At 38.2% G+C, this 22,516-nt stretch overlaps 1 protein-coding gene across 9 annotated transcripts in view; it reads left to right on the plus strand.

Annotated features, from left to right (window-relative positions):
* LOC141095489 (sodium channel protein type 5 subunit alpha-like) overlaps positions 1–22,516 on the plus strand; it is a 524,914-nt gene that overhangs the window by 438,991 nt on the left and 63,407 nt on the right. For 3 of the 9 annotated variants that reach the window (XM_073581518.1, XM_073581513.1, XM_073581515.1), the window contains one exon: positions 13,642–13,764. The exons of 3 other annotated variants lie outside the window; for them this stretch is intronic. In XM_073581518.1, coding sequence (XP_073437619.1) covers positions 13,642–13,764 — 123 coding nt within the window. Of the gene's footprint in view, positions 1–13,147; positions 13,274–13,641; positions 13,765–22,516 lie in introns of all 9 variants that reach the window. 3 more of the 9 variants (XM_073581512.1, XM_073581511.1, XM_073581514.1) reach the window with 1 other exon arrangement.

Consider the following 22,516-nt stretch of genomic DNA (forward strand, 5'->3'; position numbering starts at 1 on the left):
ATTTCTTGCTACATGTTCACAGACTTACCAGTGGAAAAGCCAAACTTCACATGCCACAAATGCAAGCTTGTGTCCCTGTTGGAGGAAAAGTTGCAAAATCTCGAAGAGAGGTTAGCTACGTTGAAGATCATTAAGGAAGGTGAAGGGTTCTTAGACAGAGCAGAATTATCTCTTCATGTTACAGAAAGAGAAGAAATTCGAAGTGCACCTGAAGAAACAGAGGAATGGAGACATGTGACCCAGAGAAGCAGGAGGATCATGAGGCAGTCTGCACCCATACTTCTCAGGAACCAGTACCAGGCTCTCACGCAGGAAAACGATGAAGAAATACATCAGGAGAAGACTTTGCCTACAAACAGCAACCTTGCACGCCCTGAGAGTCCTCCTGGATGGAGAAAGAAAAATGTTGTGAAGAAGAAACGGAGAGTGGTGGTCATGGGGGATTCCCTGTTGAGAGGAACAGAGGCCGCTATCTGCAGACCGGATATAACTTCAGGAGAAATGTGCTGTCTTCCAGGTGCAAAAATTAAAGATGTGTCTGACAGGATATCAGGACTCTTCAGACCTACAGATGACTACCCATTCCTGCTACTACATGTGGGGACAAATGACACCGCAAGAAACGACCTGGAAACCATATGCAGAGACTTTGAAGACTTAGGCAAGAAAGTGAAAGAACTGGGAGCGCAAGTGGTCTTCTCTTCCATCCTCCCAGTGGATGGCCATGGAACAAGGAGGTGGAATAAGATTCTGCAGGTGAACAACTGGCTACGTCGACGGTTTGGATTTATGGATCACGGAGTGAATTACCTCTACGATGGACTACTTGCTAGAGATGGGGTGCACCTTACGAAGACTGGAAAGCATGTATTTGGAAGTCGCCTTGCTACACTTGTAAGGAGAGCTTTAAACTAGAACAACATGGGAAGGGAAGCAAAAGACCAGAAAAAGCCATACACCTGACAAATGCTATTGAGAACTCTGCTATTAGAAGTGGAAAGGAAGAACAAAGACAAAAGAATCTAATTAATAAAAATATTGGAGAAAGAGAAACCAATCACAAACTAAAATGTTTTTATACTAATGCACAAAGCATGGGCAACAAACAAGGAGAATTGGAACTACTAACACAGGAAAAGAAATATGATGTCATTGGAATCACTGAAACTTGGTGGGACGATACACATGACTGGAATACAAGACTGGAAGGATACAACTTATTTGCAAGAAACAGACTTGATAAACGAGGAGGAGGTGTCGCATTGTATGTTAGAAATGCGTATATCTGCACAGAGATTGAAGCTTCAGAGACTGGGAGTTCTGTGGAAACTGTTTGGGTAAGAATACAAGGACAGAACAATGGAAAGGACACCATTGTAGGCATTTACTACAGGTCGCCTGTGCAAGCTGAAGATATGGATGAACTCTTTATGCATCAAATGGCCAAGTTCTCCAAAAAATATGACATAGTTGTCATGGGAGATTTCAACTATCCAGACATTTGTTGGGAATCTCTCTCAGGCAAAACTAACAGGTCAAGGAAATTCTTATCCTCTCTTGGACAACTTTATCTTCCAAAAAGTAGGGGAGAAAACAAGGGGAACTGCTACCTTGGATCTAATCCTTATAAACAGGGAGGAAATGGTTGAGGAGGTAAAAGTGGCTGGGACCCTAGGTGGTAGCGACCATGCTATTTTAGAATTTTGGATAACTAGAGGAGGAAGACCTGTGAAGACTCAGACGTCAAGGTTAGATTTCAGAAAGGCAGATTTTAGGGGATTCAGAAAGAGAATTGGAGGGATCCAATGGCTGGATATCCTTAAAGACAAAAATGTCCAGGAAGGATGGGAAATCTTGAAAAATGAAATTCTCAACAATTCTGAAAAGAGGGAAGAATAGGAAGCATTTAAGGAAGCCAGGATGGATGAACACAGAACTTAAGCACATGCTAAAAAGGAAGAAAAAAATGTTTATAAAATGGAAAGAGGGAGGCATATCTAAAGAAGAATATTATGCTGTCTGCAGAACCTGCAGGGCACAAATCAGATTACTAAAGCTGACAGTGAATTGAGGCTTGCAAGAGATGTCAAAAGCAATAATAAAGGATTTTGGGGATATGTCAAAAGTAAAAGAAAAGTCAACGATGCTATAGGATTTTTACAGGATGAAAATGATGAAATGGTAAGACAGGATGATGAGAAGGCCGAACTTTTAAATTCCTATTTTGCATCTGTTTTCTCTCAGAAAGGAAATGTAAAATCAACTGTTCTTCACTGTCCTATTAAGGAAATAGAAGAATCCAGGATATCTATAAACAGAAAGATAGTAAGGAAACACTTAGCTAACCTAAATGAATTCAAGTCTCCAGGTCCAAATGAATTACACCCCAGAGTACTGAAGGAGATAGCAGAAGAAATTTTTGAACCCCTCTCCATAATCTTTGAAAATTCTTGGAGAACAGGAGAAGTCCCAGAAGACTGGAGAAGAGCAAATGTTGTTCCTATCTTCAAAAAGGGGAAGAAGGTGGACCCAGGCAACTATAGGCCGGTGAGTCTGACTTCTATACCAGGAAAGATCTTTGAACAAATTATTAAACAACATGTATGTCAGTACCTGGATAAGAATGAAGTGATTAAACAGAGTCAGCATGGGTTTGTAACTAATAAGTCATGTCAGACTAAGTTAATTTCCTTCTATGACGGATTCACTGATTGGGTGGATCAAGGAAATGCTGTAGATATAGTATATCTTGACTTCAGCAAAGCATTTGACAAAGTATCTCATACAATCCTTATTGAAAAAATGACTAAGTATGGAATGGACAAGGCAACTGTTAGGTGGATTCATAACTGGCTTAGTGATCGGACCCAAAGAGTGGTCGTAAATGGCTGCACATCCAGTTGGAAGAATGTCTCAAGTGGGGTACCACAGGGCTCTGTCCTGGGCCCTGTATTGTTCAACATCTTTATCAACGATTTAGATGAAGGAATTGAGGGTAAACTGATTAAATTTGCGGATGACACAAAGCTAGGAGGGATAGCTAATACTAGAGAAGAGAGAGAGAGAGGATTCAAAAAGATTTAAATAAACTGGAGAAGTAGGCAGCAACTAACAGAATGGTTTTTAACAGGGAAAAATGCAAAGTACTACATCTGGGCAATAAAAATGAAAAAAGCATATACAGAATGGGAGGCATAGGCCTAAGCAACAGCACATGTGAAAAAGACTTGGGTATACTAATAGATCACAGACTGAATATGAGTCAACAGTGTGATGCAGCAGCACAAAAGGCAAATGCAATTCTAGGATGTATTAACAGAAGCATACAGTCTAGATCATGTGAAGTCATTATTTCCCTCTACTCCTCTTTGGTCAGACCTCATCTGGAATATTGTGTGCAGTTTTGGGCACCACATTTTAAAAAAGACATCAACAAACTGGAGCAAGTTCAGAAAAGAGCAACCAGAATGGTGACCGGACTGCAAACCCTGTCTTATGAGGAAAGGTTGCAGGATTTGGGATTGTTTAGTTTGCAAAAGAGAAGACTGAGAGGAGACTTAATAGCTGTCTACAAATATCTAAAGGGCTGTCACATTGTAGAAGGATCAACTTTATTCTCATTTGCACAAGGAAAGACTAGAAGCAATGGGATGAAACTGAATGGGAGGAGACACAGATTAGATATTAGAAAAAACTTTTTGACAGTTAGAGTGATCAATGAGTGGAACATGCTGCCACGAGAAGTGGTGAGTTCTCCTTCAATGGAAGTCTTCAAACAGAGGCTGGACAGACATCTGACTGGGATGATTTAGCGAATCCTGCTTTGAGCAGGGGGTTGGACCAGATGGCCCAGGAGGTCCCTTCCAACTCTACGATTCTATGATTCTACTTATGGCTAACTCAAATCAGTCAAATTGAGCAAAGTTGACTGAAATTAATTTTGGGAAACTTGCTCATTAGGGATGTGCGCACCTGGGAAAGTTCAGGTTCTGGTACCAGAATTGTACTCGAACTTCAAAACAATGGGGACCCGAACTTTGGGTCTGGGTAAGAAAAAAAAATTCTCTCTCTTTCTCTCTGTCCTTTCTTTCTCCCTCTGATGGACTTCCCTCGGAACGTCAAACATTGCAACGGACTCTAAAAGTCCATGTTTGGCAATACGAATACCGAACTTTTAAAATCGGGTTCGCTCCTCTCTATTGCTCACATCTACTTCTACCATTTCATATAGTAATTCTAAAATCGCCACTTTTAACATAGTAATTCAAACATTAATGAAAATATACTGATTTACTGCAAACTGGGAAATGGATGTTCCCTTCTGATAATTTAGACAATTTTATATTTGGTATTTGTAATGTATTCTCTTTAATCTAATGTTGAGGTTATCATCACATATAACCAGTAATGTCACTACTTAGTGCCTATTATTTCGGTCCTCTTGCTGATCTGACACTAGGAGGGGATTACTGTTGTATGGAATGGAAAATGGAAAAGAAAACAAATGATGAAGAGTCTTACACACAGTTCTTACATTAATTAATAGGAGCAATGAGAGAAACTCTTGATGCATTATATGGTTGCCTCAGTGACTTTATTATCCTGTGCTTTCTTTGTTTGTTTCAACACCCACTATCACATCAGACTAGAAAATGGAGTCAATACTTGTGTATGTTTACCGCAAAAAATATTTTATTAAAAAAATCATAGAACAGTAAAAAATATCCAAAATGACCATATTTTAAGAAAACCTAGTATTTTACTCCATATTACTGTATGTGTCAAAGAGAATCCTTTTTTAATCATTCTTATAAATTCTGTAATTTAATGGAGTCCGAGAGGATAAAGTTCTGCAAACATGGATCACATTGAAATGCACAGAGGTTGCTCACAGGTGCAATCCTAAATACGTAAATACTAGACATGTGCACTGGACACAACCACTGTCTCTTTTCTGCAGAAGTATTGTGTCGTGAGTAGAGATGAGCGAATTTGTTCGGATTCGGTTCCAAAGACGATCGGACTTGAATATTGTTTTTGCAATATTCATCGAACACAGCTGAACGTCATTAGAGTAAATGGGAGTAAAAATTACCGAATATGTTTGGAACCGATCATAAGACATACATTCAGCATGAATATTGTTCGAATATGGCATGAATATGTCAAAATCAGATTTGGGGCCAAAATTCGAACAAACTCGCTCATCTCTAGTGAATGTGCATTAAGGAAAAATTGCTTTGTTTACTGGGAACCTGGTGATCAATGAGTGAGACAGGCTGCCACGAGAGGTGGTGAGTTCTCCTTCCATGGAAGTCTTCAAACAGAGGCTGGACAGACATCTGTCTGGGATGATTTAGTGAATCCTGCTTTGAGCAGGGGGTTGCACCAGATGACCCAGGAGGTCCCTTCCAACTCTACCACTTTTGTTTTCATCTCCATGGATGTATCCGCCCTCTATTCCAGCATCCCACATGATTTGGGACTGGTGTGTTTTAAAACATTCATAGACATTGATCCACGGTTGACACCTACACAAAAAGAATTTTTGTATGAAAGCATGCAGTTCATACTCCATAATAATTTTTTTACCTTTCAAGACACCCTATACCATCAGATACTTGGGACCGCGATGGGCTCGAAGGTGGCACCTACCTATGCAAATTTGTTCATGGTCATCTTCGAGTCCATCTTCATATATAGCAGTTCACATGCCCTATATGTCATCGTTTACAAACGTTACATAGATGACTTATTCTTCATGTATGATAATTCTAAGGATGATGTGGGGTCCTTCCTCGGGAACATTGAAGATAATACCTGGGGTTTTTTAGTTTTACCCCTGTAGTAAACCCTGACACAGTCCACTTCCTTGACCTAACTTTCTTTCATGTTAATGCAAAAATCCACACAAAATCCTACTTCAAACCTGTGGATGCTAACAGTTATGTCCATTATCAAAGTGGGCACTACACCAAATGGCTGAGGGATATCCCACTTAACCAATACAAAAGAATCAAGAGGAACTGTAGTATGGACATAGATTTCATTAACCAATCAAAAGTCTTATCACATAGATTTCTTGAAAGAAGTTACCCCAAAAAATTGATCCATAGAGCCTTCTCTGAAAGCAAAAAAATAGAACGGACAGACTTAATCTTCAATAAAACAAAAAAATTAGCATCTGATACTAAATTTAACTTCAATTTTATTACCACTTTTTCAGCTCAGAATAGAAAAATCCATCTGGTTCTGAAAAAACTTTGGGGTATACTTCTTAATGATCCCATATTGGGGAAGCTTCTTCCCAACAATCCCCTGATAACCTTCCAAAGGGCCCCGACATTAAAAAAACATGTTGGCTCCAAGCCGGCTAAAGAAAAAAGAGGACTTCAATTTCTCTGCAAAAAAGCTCAGACAAGGCTTCTATAGATGTGTCTTCCCGAGATGCCTATGCTCCTCTAGCCTCATTCATGATGCAGAAAACCTTTTCATCAGACAGTGGAAATTCAGATGAGTTTCAAATCAAATACCATTTGACCTGCCAATCCAGTTTCGTCATCTATGTCATCATATGCGAATGTAAGAAATTATATGTAGGCAGGACACCGCAACAGCTACAAAAAAGAATAAACTCGCATAAGCATAATATAAAAGAAGGATTTCTACAGCATGGCCTTTCCATGCATTATGCGTATATCATAACAAAAGGATCTCCTTCAGGGTGATCCCTATTGACCATGTTCTCCTTGATAACCCCATCTGAGTCCAGACTCTTAACAGGAAAAACATTTTCTGGATTCACAAGCTGAACACTATAAATCCCCATGGACTCAATGAAGCAACTGATTTGTTCAACTGATTTATTTATGGAGTGTGCACTGTTCCCCTGTACAACCTACCTCAATTTTCCTCTGTATTTTGTTATGCAGATCTGACAAACATCTGCTCTTTGTTATGAAGGGGTTCATCCCTTTATTTTTTTTTTCTTTTCTTTTTCAAAAATTATTTTTTTTTCTTCTTCCACAGTTTTTTTTTCTTCTTCCAGAGTCTTTTAATGCACTATCATCTATTTGATTTCAACTACCACCAAATAAAGAAATCCAGTCAAATCCTTCCATGCCTCAATGCTTTAAAACACAATTAGCAGGGTCCTGCTAAAGAATGAATGGGTTAACACCATAGGTTCAAGCACTACCCCCAGCTTGCAAAGTTTTATTTATTTATCAAACTACTTTTTTATTGTGTTTTATTGTGTTTCTCTGTATGTAGATTTTTAAATGTATGAACAATGGTTTTAAGTGATATACTCCATTATATTTTATGATTGTTTGTTGTGTTTACGATGTATATATGTGCTTAAGTCTGATTCCCCGCCCATTGGGTGTGGCCTTTTTTTGAAAGGAGGCATCTCCATCTGCCTCCTTGTTATAAATAGCAGACCCTGTGTGTGTATAGACTGTCCTGAGGAAATGGTGTGATCACCACGAAACGCATAGAAATAAAGTCTATTTTCTATTGCATCCACTTGGACTCCTCTGGTACATCATCCTGACAGGTGAGCAGCACAGTCTGATGCCCTATTCTCTTCACCTAGCAAAGGATTCTCTGAAATGCTGCAGCATTTCACAGTAAATCATATAAGGCTAGAAGAACAAAGCTGAACTCCGATTCATGCTTCCCTAATCAATCGTCAGTTTCCCTTGAAACACAGCAATTTGACTGCAATGAAATACTGAAATGTTTCAGATTAATGCATGCACTATATGGGTGGAATAGCACAGCCTGACTTTGATTTATGCTGTCTGTGGTTCAGATGTCACCAGGCTCAGACTAGCCCACAGGGGAACCAGTGAATTTCCTGGTGGGCCCCTCTTCAGATGCGGAACCCCTACCCCTCTACAGTGCACTCAATGCAGCATAGCATGTACAGACAAGGGCAGCATCTCATCATTCAATTATCAAAGTACGTTGCTTATTATTGTATCGAAGCATAGGCAAATTTGAGAATAAGGGTCAGGTAATATTGCGTGTTACTGACCAGTGGGCACCCAGAAACAATGTCACTGGTGGGCTATGGCCCTTTAGTCCAAAACTGGCTGTCAGGTTCACTTTCACCTAAATAAAAATAATTCTACTGTGATACAATGCAATTTAAAGACTGGAGATTATTTCTCCAAATCTACTAATGGCAGGATCTGGTTGTTCAGTCTTTATGAGACGTCTGAGGATTTGTGAGTTTGCTGCCACTGCTCTGTCGTGTATCAGGGAGTCAACATATTATTTTGCAAACACAATAAGCAAAATGTATAAATGTCATTACATCAGCAGATTGCAATTAAATTAATACATCCATTGTTAGTATTTGGCACAGGACAATCATTGTCTTTCAGTCCTTTTTTAATGATTAATATAGTTAAAATTACGGACAAAGTCAGAGGCAAAGGAGAGTTTTCTTTCTAGGGCAAAGGTTTTGTTTGGTGTCACTCCCCTACTTAAGTAATATATAATCTCCCCTTGTCTCTCAAAAAGGTATAGTGATCGGCACCACCCCTCGATTATGGCATTTCTGATGTGTTTTGTACACGGCACTCCTTGGACTTAGTAGCCTTTCATGGTGTGCTCAATTACTTACAGTAGAGGTGTCCAATACGCAATATACTGTATATATATAAAGAAAGAAAAGGATGTCACTCACCCATGGCAGGTATTGTTTATTTATAAAGAGATAGAGAGGAATGGATCCAGTACTTCAAATAAAATCCCGAAATTTATTTCAATCGATTAAAACACGATTCCAGGGAAAAATACACATTCTACAATGGATGAAAAGAGCGTCTGAGGAGAAAGTCCCGAGAGAAAGTCAGTGTCTTGGTTGATGCGTTTTGATGTGATACTTTTTACTTATTCATAACCTAGTGTGAAAAGTGCAGCTCAGAAAAAATATAAAACTCTATCCAGGTAACCACACATGATGCATTAATCTAATTAACAGGTGCAGAAAAAGAACACACATATTGTAATAAAAGCATATAGCTAATAAAAACAAAGAAAAATCTAAATCATGGTTATATTATACCTGTACTAGTAATGTAGAATCAAATCTGATACCTGCTGCCCAGTCTTGTACATTTAGTGCCCTCAATAAGGACTGTGTAGAATGTGAATTCTCAGCCAAAAAAAAACAATTTTCAGTAAAGATGAACGGCAATATTCTTGACATCTTATTTCTACTTTTCCCAGTAAAAGCCTCTTCTGTCTTTTGAAGATTTTGCCATATATGTTTTCTCTGCCCACTTTCCAATCTTTCCCTGCATAATGGACAGGCACTGTATCTTCCATTTTATTGAACCTTTAGATCACTTTAATCTTTTGCCTTTATAATATTCAGGAATTTTTTTTTGTGTTGTATGCAACCAACTAGAAGCATGATTTGTATATTTTGTCTCAGTACTTTGGATTATTCTAGCTGGATAGTTCTGTGTTTGTTATATGTGTTTTTACTACTTTGTTACCGAAAAGTTTAAATTAACGGTTTAATCTTTTTTTGCGGCAGTGAGTGACCACTGATAGGTCAACATTTACCAGCCCTTTGGTCTTTTAACGATCTGTGATACATCGTTCAGGGGATATATTGCCATTGTTCTCAGCACTATGAGTCCTATTTACAAAGGATGATGCTCTGCTGGAAACGTTGTTCTTTTGTGTAAAACATAAGCGCATTTCACTTGGCAATTGAGCATTTTGCTCTTTCATCAGATGATCGGCAGCTTGTTTGCTCTGGAAGATGATCGTGATTCCAATGTTTCTAGGAACGATTTTTCCCGATTATCTTTCAGTGTAAAAGAACCTTTACTGACCGCAGATATCTTATGTATCTTAAAATTTTAGGAACTGCTAAATTAAATATGTTGTAAGGTTTAGCATATGGTAATTATGGCAACCTAAGGGATACAAAAAGACCCTAACTATCTGAGGTTTGTTAGTTATATTTGAGTTATTTTAATGTAAAATATACCCTGTTTATACCATATCACATTGCTTAGATTAAAAATAAAGAATATTTTAATGAAACATGCCAATGAGAGATGGATATGGTCATATTGATGTGTCCTCATTCTGCCTATCCTGAGATCAGTAGGGTGAGATGACCATCTCATGACATCATGACGCTCTGTCGGAGGTGGCTTTCCAGTGAATTGTAATCTGTTTTTTTATAGCATTTTGCAATATTCTGCCTTATTTGTATCTTGAGAAACTGGAGTTCTTAACAAAAGTCATGAGGAGGATGTGACATTTACGCACTTGCCATATTGATGGTTCCCCAACAAAAAATTCTTATACAGTGACAAAAGATCCCCTTGATTATTTGCTCCTCTGTTAAGAATAGTCTAAAATTATAATGGATGCATTATATGTTTCCATTACAGTGTATGACTCAAGCTTGTATAATATATTTATAATTTATTTTATTCATTGTGAAAGTAGGCCAAAAGGCATTTCTGCAGTCATAGGAGAAGACCAGATTTCCAAGGACAAATAGATCTTGCTAGCTATTCTTCAGTGCTACAGTTAGAAAATCATTTATCTTAAGTTTGCCTGCCTACTGACTGGGTGCAACAGGTGGGATTTACATCCTTAAATCCATGGATCAAGACGGATTATCACCTTCGCCTCCCAAAGCTCCATCAAGAAGGGGAAGGTCTGACATAAAGCCTTCCTATATATTTCAGAGCTAAAGCTTTTTTGATTGTCGTTGGCCATAAATAAAAAGTCTATTTAACATTTTGTCCAATGTTTCTGCAGAATAGGTCTATACAGAATAATTATTCGATTGATGTTTCTATTTACAAAATAGGGGTATTAATGCCCTATGGCCTCAATGAATGAGCTCTGTAGTTGTAAGAAGTCCTGCAGGGTAGTCAACATAGGGGGGACAAGAAATAGAATATTTCTTACAGGATAAGAAATGGTGCCTAAATACTCTTCTTTGATGTAATGGTTCAATAATCAGGATTTGGCGCTGCCCAGAGTGTGCGCAATCTTTGGTTGGCAATAACCTATAACAAAGCTGTTTCTTGGTTCTGTGCATATTGCTTAAAAGATAAGATCTACATGTTTCCAAATTGAAATAATTGCTCTTTCTGAGTGTGCTAGGTTCACACATGACATTTGACTTTTACAAAAATTACACATGACATTACGTTTGCACACTTGTCAATACAACATGATGCCAGTGAATTTAGTCATAAGGCACCCTTTACAATGATAAACTTCTGCTTGTGTTCTGAAAAGTCTAGCTCAAAATTTCCAAAAACTTAAGTTGTATCTAGAAATTTTAATCTATTACATGAAAATGTTTATCCCAAAAGTAATTCATGGAATTTTACTTGCCTTTTCCATCTACATTACATTCAATACAGCAGCTTCATACTGCATTTATCTTGCTGTAAAATGCAACTGTTAAGTTGACCATATACATAATATGAATATTGGCCAACCACAACATTTTTTGGCACAGCAGGTTGATTTATATGGAGGCCACCTGACTCTTCCCTGAAAACAGATAATGAAGGAGGTATAATTTGGACAGTTGGGTTTCAATTGTTCTCAGGGAAGAAGGCCCAAGAGAGTCTGATAGTGGCTAACTCTTCTCACCCCACAAAGAGCACATACACGTTCTGCTGATTGTGTGCATGTAAGTTGGGGTCTCGAGTGATAGCATTTGGCTGAATAAGTATCAAGCTCTGGTCACTGCATTGAGTTAAAAGAGCCATACCAACTAGACTGAAAAAGAACTGCTCAACTAAGAAATTTTTTGATATTTTAGAAGTTTTTGTTTTGAGTTTCAATTGTTGACACCCTTGCCAAATAATGGTACAGGAGAGCTCTGAGAGCTACTCCTCTCTGAGATCAGAGATGAGTTCAATAGAAAATTTGAGTTTGAGTCCATCCATAGTTTGAGAGGAGAACAACCCTCACTTTTACATCTTTATCAATCAATGGGGTCTCAGAATCTAGGAAGCATTCAAAAGTGTATTATACTCTTTAATGTTAGTTGTACTCAGGAGTGGCCAACCTTCTAATAATGTGTCTGGGAGTGTCCAGACATTCCTCAGCAGCAAATGTTGGACATGTGAATGGACAATCATTTAGCACGTCAGCATGACTTATTGTTTCTTTTCAGGGGACATATGGTAAGTTCCTGCCAGAGCTGTCTGGCAGCTGCTTATTCCACCTTCCCCCATGTATAGGAGTGTCTGTGGTGGGTTTCAGTACAAATAGTTGTCAACCAAATGAGATGTGTGCGGGGAATTAATGGTATTATCTTTAGAATACATACATATTTACAATACCTTTTAGGATACAAAAATACATAGATGTAATAAATTTTTCTCACTGTGTTGAAAAACTTAATCAACATATACTCCACAAAAAATAAAAAATAAGGTATAATCAAAGCATAAAACTAAAACAAAACAAAAAAGCTATGAAATTTTTTTCTACAAGAGAAAAGTATATTCGATTTATTCCAGTAATAATGCCAATGTAAATTTAGAGAATAGTATTGAGACCGCACAATTCCCCATTAGAAATAAACATGATGCCTTGAAGCATTGACTTACAAATTCTGTTAGTAGTCCTCATCAACTGGCTTTTCCCAATCTCGAAATAAAAAGGTATGTAAACATTGTCACAGAAGAATCGATCATTATGTCAGGAGGACCTAGGAGAATCACACTGATTAGCTCATTTGTTGACTATAAAGGAGATTATTAGACCCACACCACATCTGAGGCTGAATTAATCTCACATCTCAGATCTAACTGATAACATAAGAAAACCTTCCCCGATGAAGCAGTGCACGGGACCTGATGTAAGATGAGTTTATCATTCAGCAGCACTTCATTGTTGATGTCCTATCAATGCAAATATAATACATTTAAGCATGTGGTGATCAATAAACCATTATTAAAACTATGGCTGATGCAATACATTTTGAAGTGTATCTGCCTCACAACTTAATTTGTCAAATAACCGCTTTCCCCTTTTGAAACTATCAAGGATGACTACAGACAACAGGCGGGATCTAATTTGATTTGCTTGCATTTGATCAATAATTTTACATTTCGTTCAATCTATACAGATTTCAGTAGCTTGTCTGATAGCAACATTTGGAAATGGTCAAGGCCAAGTGAGTTCCGTGAAGTCTCTCAGAACTCTTAGGGCATTGAGGCCCCTGCGAGCCTTGTCCAGATTTGAAGGAATGAGGGTAAGGGTAAAAGTTCTATGTATGTCTGTAATCGATTTTACTTTTACAGGAAAATAACCTTTTTTCTTTCTCGTTGTGGTTAAGGAACTGCAGTATCAGTAGTAATGCTGAACTCAAGTCAATGTCTACAGTTGAAGATGTTTGAAATTCAGTCTAATGGGGTCACATAGGGGCACATAAGTCTCATGATCAAAGTCAAGCTAAAAGTACATTGAAAGGGTGCTGAATCTCTACAACTGCAGTTTCTTCCCAATGCTTAACAACATTTGCTTTTTGTAGGTCCAAGGTTCCTCTTCTCCAGCATTAATGTAACAATGGAGATGACCGTGAGTTAACAGCTTGGATTCTGCTTTTGTGTCTCCATTCAGGTGTCTTTAATAAGCCTCATAGCAACTGCACTGGGATTCTCCGAATTTGGTCCTATTAAATCACTTAGGACCCTAAGAGCTTTGCGACCATTAAGGGCTTTATCACGGTTTGAAGGGATGAGGGTAAGATTATAATGGCAACCTGGGGTCAGTTTAAATCAAAAGCATGTCAAGGACCCCATTTTATTTGAACTTTTTGTGATTAGATCTGTATACAACAATGGCGTGAACCATTTGGTATACAGTAGTTTCTTCTATTTTGATACATTTGTTTCATCTCTGTATTGGGGATTATGGTTAACAATGGGGAATGTACAGTACAAAGAATGAAACAAATAATAAAAAGATTTCAGATGAGGGTACATCATCGATCAAACAATGCAATGAGTTACTGGAACTTAAAATTTCTGACTCATTTTAAATTTTGTGGCCCATTTAACCAATTTTTTTTTAAGTTCTGAATCCATGAATACATTCATTGCAAATACTTTCTTCTGAAATACTTGTTTTTTTTTCTTTTTGCTGGCATGACAATTATGATTTCTGATCTGCATGTTCACTTTTACTAATCATTCCCGTTTGACAAATTGATTCTTTTTTCACATGGAAACCTCATTCGCTTGCATGCCATTTCCATGTTTACGTCCTAATCAAAATGTTCTCTACAAAACACGTCTGTTACAGTTTATGGATGCGTTCAAATAAGTCACACTTAGCTATTCATCTCCACCTGTCTGAAAATAATAACCGACAGGTCAACTTATGTGCATACTTTATGTTTATTGTAACTTACCTGTGTAATTTTTAGGAGTCTTTCACATATAGTTTCCCCAGAAATGCAAATTTCCCATAATTTTTCTGCAATTAAGATTTCTTGTTGTGTTCAATGAGATTATATTTTGTGTAATATATACGGATGATAGTACACGTGTCAAAAACAATGGCGAGAGCAACAATATTAGTAGTATTTTTAGGAATAGGAATAATAAGTACCATATGGATGATAACCATCTCGAATTTTAGCTGATGCACAAAAAAATAATATTCTCAGTTCCTTTGTTTCTTAAGCTGGGGCTTCCCAACGATGTGTCACGTAAAAGTAAGACTGGTTGTATGACCAAAAAGTTTTGAACAACTTGCTGTAAAAAATCTTCAGCTGTGATTTTGCTGTAAAAAAAAACTAAACTGCGAAACCGCACACACGTCACAAGTGAGTTGCAGTTGTAGGTGATTTACATTAAAGGTGGGTTCTCAAGAATAGCATAAGTTAAGAAGGACAATGTCATTGTCTACATTTTAAGTACTGTTACTTAGCAAACCACTCTTGTTTAGTCTAAGAAGGTATTTGCAATAGTACATCAAAATGGCCACCTCCTTGCTTAACTTGTAGAAACATGTCCTAGAATGTTTCAGGATTGATGCCTGTGAGTATGTGCAATAAGAAATCTTACTGGTTTATAGTAGTTGCCTATCTATAGGTTACTTTCAGGTCACAGCAATCACTCAGCATTCAAATGTATTGGTCAGCAGTGTGAGCAGCTACTAACCTCAGCACTACTGATATCTCCAGAATTACATCAGATAGACAGGGTGGACAGCAGTGTGAGCAGCCTCTTCTTACCTCAGCACTCCTGGTATCTCCAGTATTAGATCAGATAGACGGGGTGGACAGCACTGTGAGCAGCCTCTTCTTAGCTCAGTACACCTGCTATCTCCAGTATTAGATTAGATAGGCAGGGCAGACAGCAGTGTAAACACCATCTTCTCACCTCAGCACCCCTTGTATATTTATTATTAGATCAGATAACCAGAGTGTACAGTAGTGTGAGCAGCCTCTTCTAACCTCATCACCCCTGACATCTCCAGTTTTAGATCAGATAAACAGGACGGACAGTAGTGTGAGCAACCTCTTTTTTACCTGAGCACCCCTGGTATCTTTATTATTAGATTAGATAGACACGGTGTACAACAGTGTGACTAGTCTCTTCTTACCTCAGTATCCCTGCTATCTAAAATATTAGAGCAGAGAGACATCTCCAGTATTAGATCAGATAGACATGGTGGACAGCAGTGTGAGCAGCCTCTTCTTACCTCAGCGCCCCTGGTATCTCCAGTAATAGATCAGATAGACAGGGTGCAAAGCAGTGTGAGTAAACTCTTCTTACCTCAGCACCCCTGCTATCTTCAGTATTAAATCAGAAAGACAGGATGGACAGCAGTGTGAGAAGCCTTTTCTTACCCCTGCATTCCTGGTATTTTTAGTATTTGTATAGACAAGGTTGGCAGTAGTGTGCGCAGCCTCTTCTTACCGCGGCACCCTGATATCTTCAATACTAGATCAGAAAGACAGGGTGGATAGCAGTGTGAGAAACCTCTTCTTACATCAGCACCTCTGGTATCTCTAATATTAGATCAGATAGACATGGTAGACAGCAGTGGAGAAGCTTCATCCTTGCCTTAGCACCCCTGGTATCTCCAGAATTAGATCAGAATATCCATCAGATGCTCATCTTCATAAACATAAAGAGAGAAGCGAAGCTTCCTAGTGTACATGCTCACTGGCACCACTTCTATTAACATTGTAGGACAGGTTTCTTTCAGTTATCATTGTGATGTATTACAGTAGTCCTTATCTCCCCAGAGAAAATAAACATGTTTTGGTACAGTAATTTAAAGGAACTTAGAGATTTATTTCTAATGAAATTTTATTTCTTAATTTATTTTAATTATATTCAAAGAAAATCTCTTTAAAGCCTTTTGGGACAAAATCACATAAACCTGAGTTTAAAACTCCAGTGCTTAAAATAATTACCACCTAACAACTGTTATATCACTGCATTATATTCCTAATATAAATTGGGCATCTTCAAACAAAATAAAATAAATGCTACTATAATTTTTGTTCAGAAACTGCACCAGCCTTGTCCATGGTTATAATGAGGAGGAAATTGGTGTGAACTCAGGTAACCAAGGCGAGGTGCTAGTGCAATGGGCTATAAAAGTCCCTAAATCAAGGAAGTCATAATTCACTGCACACTCTAGTGGATTGTTTGCAAAAATTGGTAACAGTTTATTACAAAATTAATAATCCAAGGAACAAGGTAGTGCCAACAAAATTGTGATTTCTTAATAGTACAATATGACAGAAACAACCAACATTTCGACCCTCCTGGGTCTTAGTCATGGGGTTGCTTGGCAGCATTGCCAGCAAGGCGCAGGAGCGCCGCATAACATATCTGCACATTAAGGTCCCCCACAACCCTGACGGCCACCTATGTTAGTGTTTGTGGACTTTCTCAGGGACCCTACTTCTTTAGACTTGCCTTGCATATTCTTTATACCTGAAACCAAGCAACCCTATGACTAAGACCAGGGAGGGTCGAAACATTGGGTGTTTATGTCACATTCTATTATTAAGAAATCACAATTTTTTTGGCACTACCTTGTTCCTTGGATTATTGCTTTTGTAATAAACTATTACTAATTTTTTAAAACAATTCGCTAGACTGTGTGGTGAATTATGACTCTTTTGTGCATGGTTACTTTGCTTTGTTCAACTTTCTGAAAAAATGCTGTGTGAATCTAGCCTAAAGATAGTATTACCCAATTGACTGAGCTCTGTGATCCAACAAAAACAAGTTAATATTGTAAATTGCAGCATAGAAAATAATTTCAGACTCTTGGAGATTATATATTTTTTTATTTAGTAGGAAAAGCTTTCTGTTAGAACTGTTTGCAAATATTTTGAAACACTCATAATATGGACCAGAGGTTCACAGCTTTTTTGGGGGGTAGAGGTTGAATTTCATTTCCCTTCTTGGCCAGATCTCATTGCCTAATCCTCAAAATAAGTCTAGTTGTGTCGGACAAGTAAAGGATTCCACAATTTGCAGTCTGGACTGTTTGGTCACGATTTGTTGACTGCTGTTACCTGGTTTGTGGAAGGTGTCTTTAAGTAGATTGGTCATCCCTGCAGTAAAAGTGGCAACTTTGTCTGGTGCTATCTTACAGGGAACTGCTTAGCCGGTTCAAAGATAGCTGCCTACACTTTTCTGTACCTGGGCAGAAACATATAAAGATTCCAGTGATTTAATCAATAGTGATCTTTAACTATTGGAGATGTCTTCATATAAACCTATACAAATTGGCAAAAAGCCACCAAGGCTTCAGGGAATATGTAGAATTGGTATTCATGAAAGCAGTCGTACAAATCCTAAAGGATGACTACACAAATAGTGGTACAAAATTGATTTATTAATTTACATATTCACAATTATATAATTGATAGACATCTAAAAATGTAACAAGAACATGTTGAATTTCATAAATAATAAAAAGGAGGGTTTGTACTGAGTTTAGTCATTCCCAAATAGATTTGTTGCCTATAGAAATATCTACATCAATATTTTACTCATAGTCAATGCAATACACTAAGCAAAAAGAATATATGTGATGTAATATTACAAGATAGGAGTACATTAAGATATATTGAATACAATTAATCCCAGGTATATATACTTTTTATGTGATTTATGCAACATGATAATGAAAAGCGCATAGAGAAATATTAGGGTTTCATATTGAATATTTGGTAATTGGTATAGTACAGTGACATTCCCTAGTCAAATAATACATGCTAATAAAGAATCTGCTTTAAGCTGTATCAAGTAACACCAAATGACATTAAATAGAAAGTACCAGCAAACAGTGTATTACCTCTGCCCCCAACGCACGTTTCGCCGTTCCTTCTTCTAAGGTGTGGGTAAAGCAAGCAATGGCGAAACGTGCATCAGGCATGTCAGAAATACACTGTTTGCTGGTACTCTCACTTTACTTCCATTTGATGTTACTTGATATGACTTGTACCTGACTCATTATCAGCATGTATTGTTTGTCTTGGGCAGTGATGGCGAACCTTTCTGAGACCGAGTGCCCAAACTGCAACCTAAAACCCAATTATTTATGATGAAGTGCCAACATGTGCCAAATGCCCCGTCATGATTCCCCTTCATGTAGTAATATGCCCCGTCATGATCCCCTTCATGCAAAAATATGCCCCATCATGATCCCTTCATGCAGAAATATGCCCCATCATGATCCCCTTCATGTAGAAATGCCCCATCATGATCCCCTTCATATAGAAATATACCCCATCATGATCCCCTTCATGTAGAAATATGCCCCATCATGATCCCCTTCATGTAGAAATATACCCCATCATGATCCCCTTCATGCAGAAATATGCCTCATCATGATCCCCTTCATGTAGAAATGCCCCATCATGATCCCCTTCATATAGAAAAATGCCCCATCATGATCCCCTTCATGTAGAAATATACCCCATCATGATCCCCTTCATGTAGAAATATGCCCCATCATGATCCCCTTCATGTAGAAATATGCCTCATCATGATCCCCTTCATGTAGAAATATACCCCATCATGATCCCCTTTATGCAGAAATATGCCCCATCATGATCCCCTTCATGTAGAAATATACCCCATCATGATCCCCTTCATGTAGAAATATACCCCATCATGATCCCCTTTATGCAGAAATATGCCCCATCATGAGCCCCTTCATGTAGAAATATGACCCATCATGATCCCCTTCAAGTAGAAATATGACCCATCATGATCACCTTCAAGCAGAAATGTAGAAATTTCCCATTCCACTACCTCCATCATTTCCTTCTCCCCATCACCCCATCATTGCCCTCTTCCCATCACTCCCATCATTGGCCTTCTCCCTATCACTCCCATCATTGGCCCTCTCCTCATCACTTCCATCATTGGCCCTCTCCCCATCACTCCCATCATTGGCCCTCTCCCTATCACTCCCATCATTGGCCCTCTCCTCATCATTGACACACACACCACATCACACACAGCACAGCGGCCACACTCACCTCTCCGTGCGCCGGCATCTTACTTCCTCTCACACATCGAGAGGCGCTGCCGCGGCTGGATGACATCATCGTTCAGGTCCGCGTCCACGCCGCTCAATGTGTGAGAGGCAGGAAGCTGCAGCTCAGGAACAGTGAGGCGAGGCCGTGTGCCAGCTGAGAGGGCTTTGCGTGCCCTCTCTGGCGCACGTGACATTGGTTTTCCATCACTGGTCTAGGGGATGGCACTATGCACTTTACCAATTGCAGCTATTCAATACAAAGCCTTTGTATTTCTCTATGTGCTATGCACTTTTCAGTATCCTGTTGTGTAAATCACAGAAAGAGTACTGTACATATACCTGGAATATATTGTATTCAATATATATTTATGTACTACTATCACATAACATTACATTATAGATACAGGTATATTATTTTTGCTTAGTGTACTGCGTTGACTATGAGTCATAAAGACTGATGTAGATATTTCTATAGGCAATTAAGGTATTTGGGGATGACCAAACTCATCCTAAATGCTCATTTTCATTATTGAGGAAATTCACCACGTTTTATTACATTTTTAGATGTGTTCCAGTTATGTAATTAATGATTATGTAAATTAATAAATCAATGTTGTGCCATTATTTGTTTAGTCATCCTTTAGGTGTTATTGGAGATGTGTTAAAAAGAGGTATAGAGAGAAGCGTAGTCTGGTGACAGTCAGCTGGCACATAAGCGTTGCTCTAAGCATATGTTAGAAGCCTATTAATGCACTTGGCTGTGTGCCCTGATTCTTCCGCTGCAGTAAACAACAATTAGCAATATTTGTAATTAGATATTGTTAGAGGGAAGTTTATTTTCTCTAATTTCCTTTCAGTTTGAACATTTTTTTGTTCTGGTTAATTTGAATAATGGCACACAGCAGAATGAATAGATCTTACACAAGTAATAAATACGCAGCTTCCTGCTCAACATCTCTCCAGCAATTATATTTATACTCTGGTCGGCACAAGGATCCTAATATTATGATACAACAATTTACCTTTTCCTGCAGGTCATGGTGACATGTACCAATAGACTGTAATGTTAGAATGCTTGATACGAAAGAAATTACAAAAATATGTCAATTCAGTTCCAACTTGCAAAGTGCAAATACATTAATCTTTGATTTCTGTGCATTGTACTTGTCAACTTTGAAGAGACCTAAATGGGAGATGCTGGAACCCAATGCAAGATTTGTAACAGCCCCCATAGGTAAAATTTATTATAGTAGCATGTTCTTATGTAGCAAGGCAGGGGGCTTTTAGACCCACTCAGGTCTCAGAATCTAGGGATGACTGCTGCCTTTTACCCCCCTATAGTTACAAATTGGCTATAATTTCTTAATATAGGATATTTTAGAACACGTCTAAAACATATGCTGTGAACCTTGATGTTGATTAAAAGCAGCATTTAATAAAAAATTCTGAATACGAAACTTGGCAGAATTAATGGTTGAACTGCCAAGATGACGACATTAAGACTAAAGATGTCATTTAGAATCTCAGTCAGGTCAGAAGAAGGTCCTAAGTGATTCATATCTCACCAGCCTACACATTGTGCTCGGACAAGAACAGTTTGCTTATCATTATAATATGTGTTCTTTGTCAGAACTGTGGTTTTGTTTTAGTTTTTATAGATACTATGAACATTTTTAATCATTATGTAATGCTACATTAACTTGGTTTAAATTCATTGGCGTCACTTGGTCATCCTTTCCACAATGCAAAACCTTTTAGACTCTGTTAACTATCGCATATAATATACTACTAATATTCTCATACGAGTAAAGAGACCCTTGGGTCTTCTTAGGCTCCTGGTACAGGTTGTCCACAATTGTTAAGATTCTTAGAACTTGATCAAACATTAATGTCAGATGATTAATGTACAGTATATAATTTTATTTCCTTAATTGTCCATACCTTTTAGCTATCTAAAGCAACAGTCTTCGGCTTTCAACTAACCGTTTGTTTTGACAAAAAGACTCCAGTTAGATTTTTGGGAGGCCATTTAGCTCAAAAACAAAAGAGATGAGCAATTTTGTTCGGATTTTGGCCCCAAATCGGATTTTGACATATTTGTGCCATATTCGAACACTATTTGGGCCGAATATATTTCTTATGATCCGTTCCAAACATATTCGGTAATTTCTAATCCAATTGACTCTAATGACGTTCGGCTGTGTTCGACGAATATTGCAAAAACATTATTCGATTCTAATCGTATTCTGAACCAAATCCGAACAAATTCGCTCATCTCTACTTACAGTGGGGAAAAAAGTGTTTTTTTCAGCCACCAATTGTGCAAGTTCTCCCACTTAAAAAGATAAGAGAGGCCTGTAATTGACATCATAGGTAGACCACACTTATGAGAGTCAAAATGAGAAAACAAATCCCGAAAATCACCTTGTCTGATTTGGTAACATTTATTTTCGAAATTATGGTGGAAAATAAATATTTGGTCACCTAATATCATGCAAGATTTCTGGCTCTCACAGACCTGTAACTTCTTCTTTAAGAGGCTCCTCTGTCCTCCACTCATTATATGTAGTAATGGCACCTGTTTGAACTTGTTATCAATATAGTAGACACCTGTCCACAACCTCAAACAGCCACACTCCAAACTCTACTATGGTGAAGACCAAAGAGCTGTCGAATGACACCAGAAACAATATTGTAGCCCTGCACCAAGCTGGGAAAACTGAATCTGCAATAGGCAAGTAGCTTGGTGTGATGAAATCAACTGTGGGAGCAATAATAAGAAAATGGACGACATACCAGACCACTGATAATATCCCTCGATCAGGGGCTGCACGCAAGATCTCACCCCAGGGAATCAAAATGATCACATGAGCGGTGAGCAAAAATCCCAGAACCACATGAGGGAACCTAGTAAATGACCTGCATAGAGTTGGGACTACCGTAACAAAGGCTACCATCAGTAACACAC

This window comes from Dendrobates tinctorius, unplaced genomic scaffold (assembly GCF_039654945.1).
Source record: "Dendrobates tinctorius isolate UK_male_01 unplaced genomic scaffold, ASM3965494v1 ptg000070l, whole genome shotgun sequence".
NCBI classification, from domain to species: domain Eukaryota; kingdom Metazoa; phylum Chordata; class Amphibia; order Anura; family Dendrobatidae; genus Dendrobates; species Dendrobates tinctorius.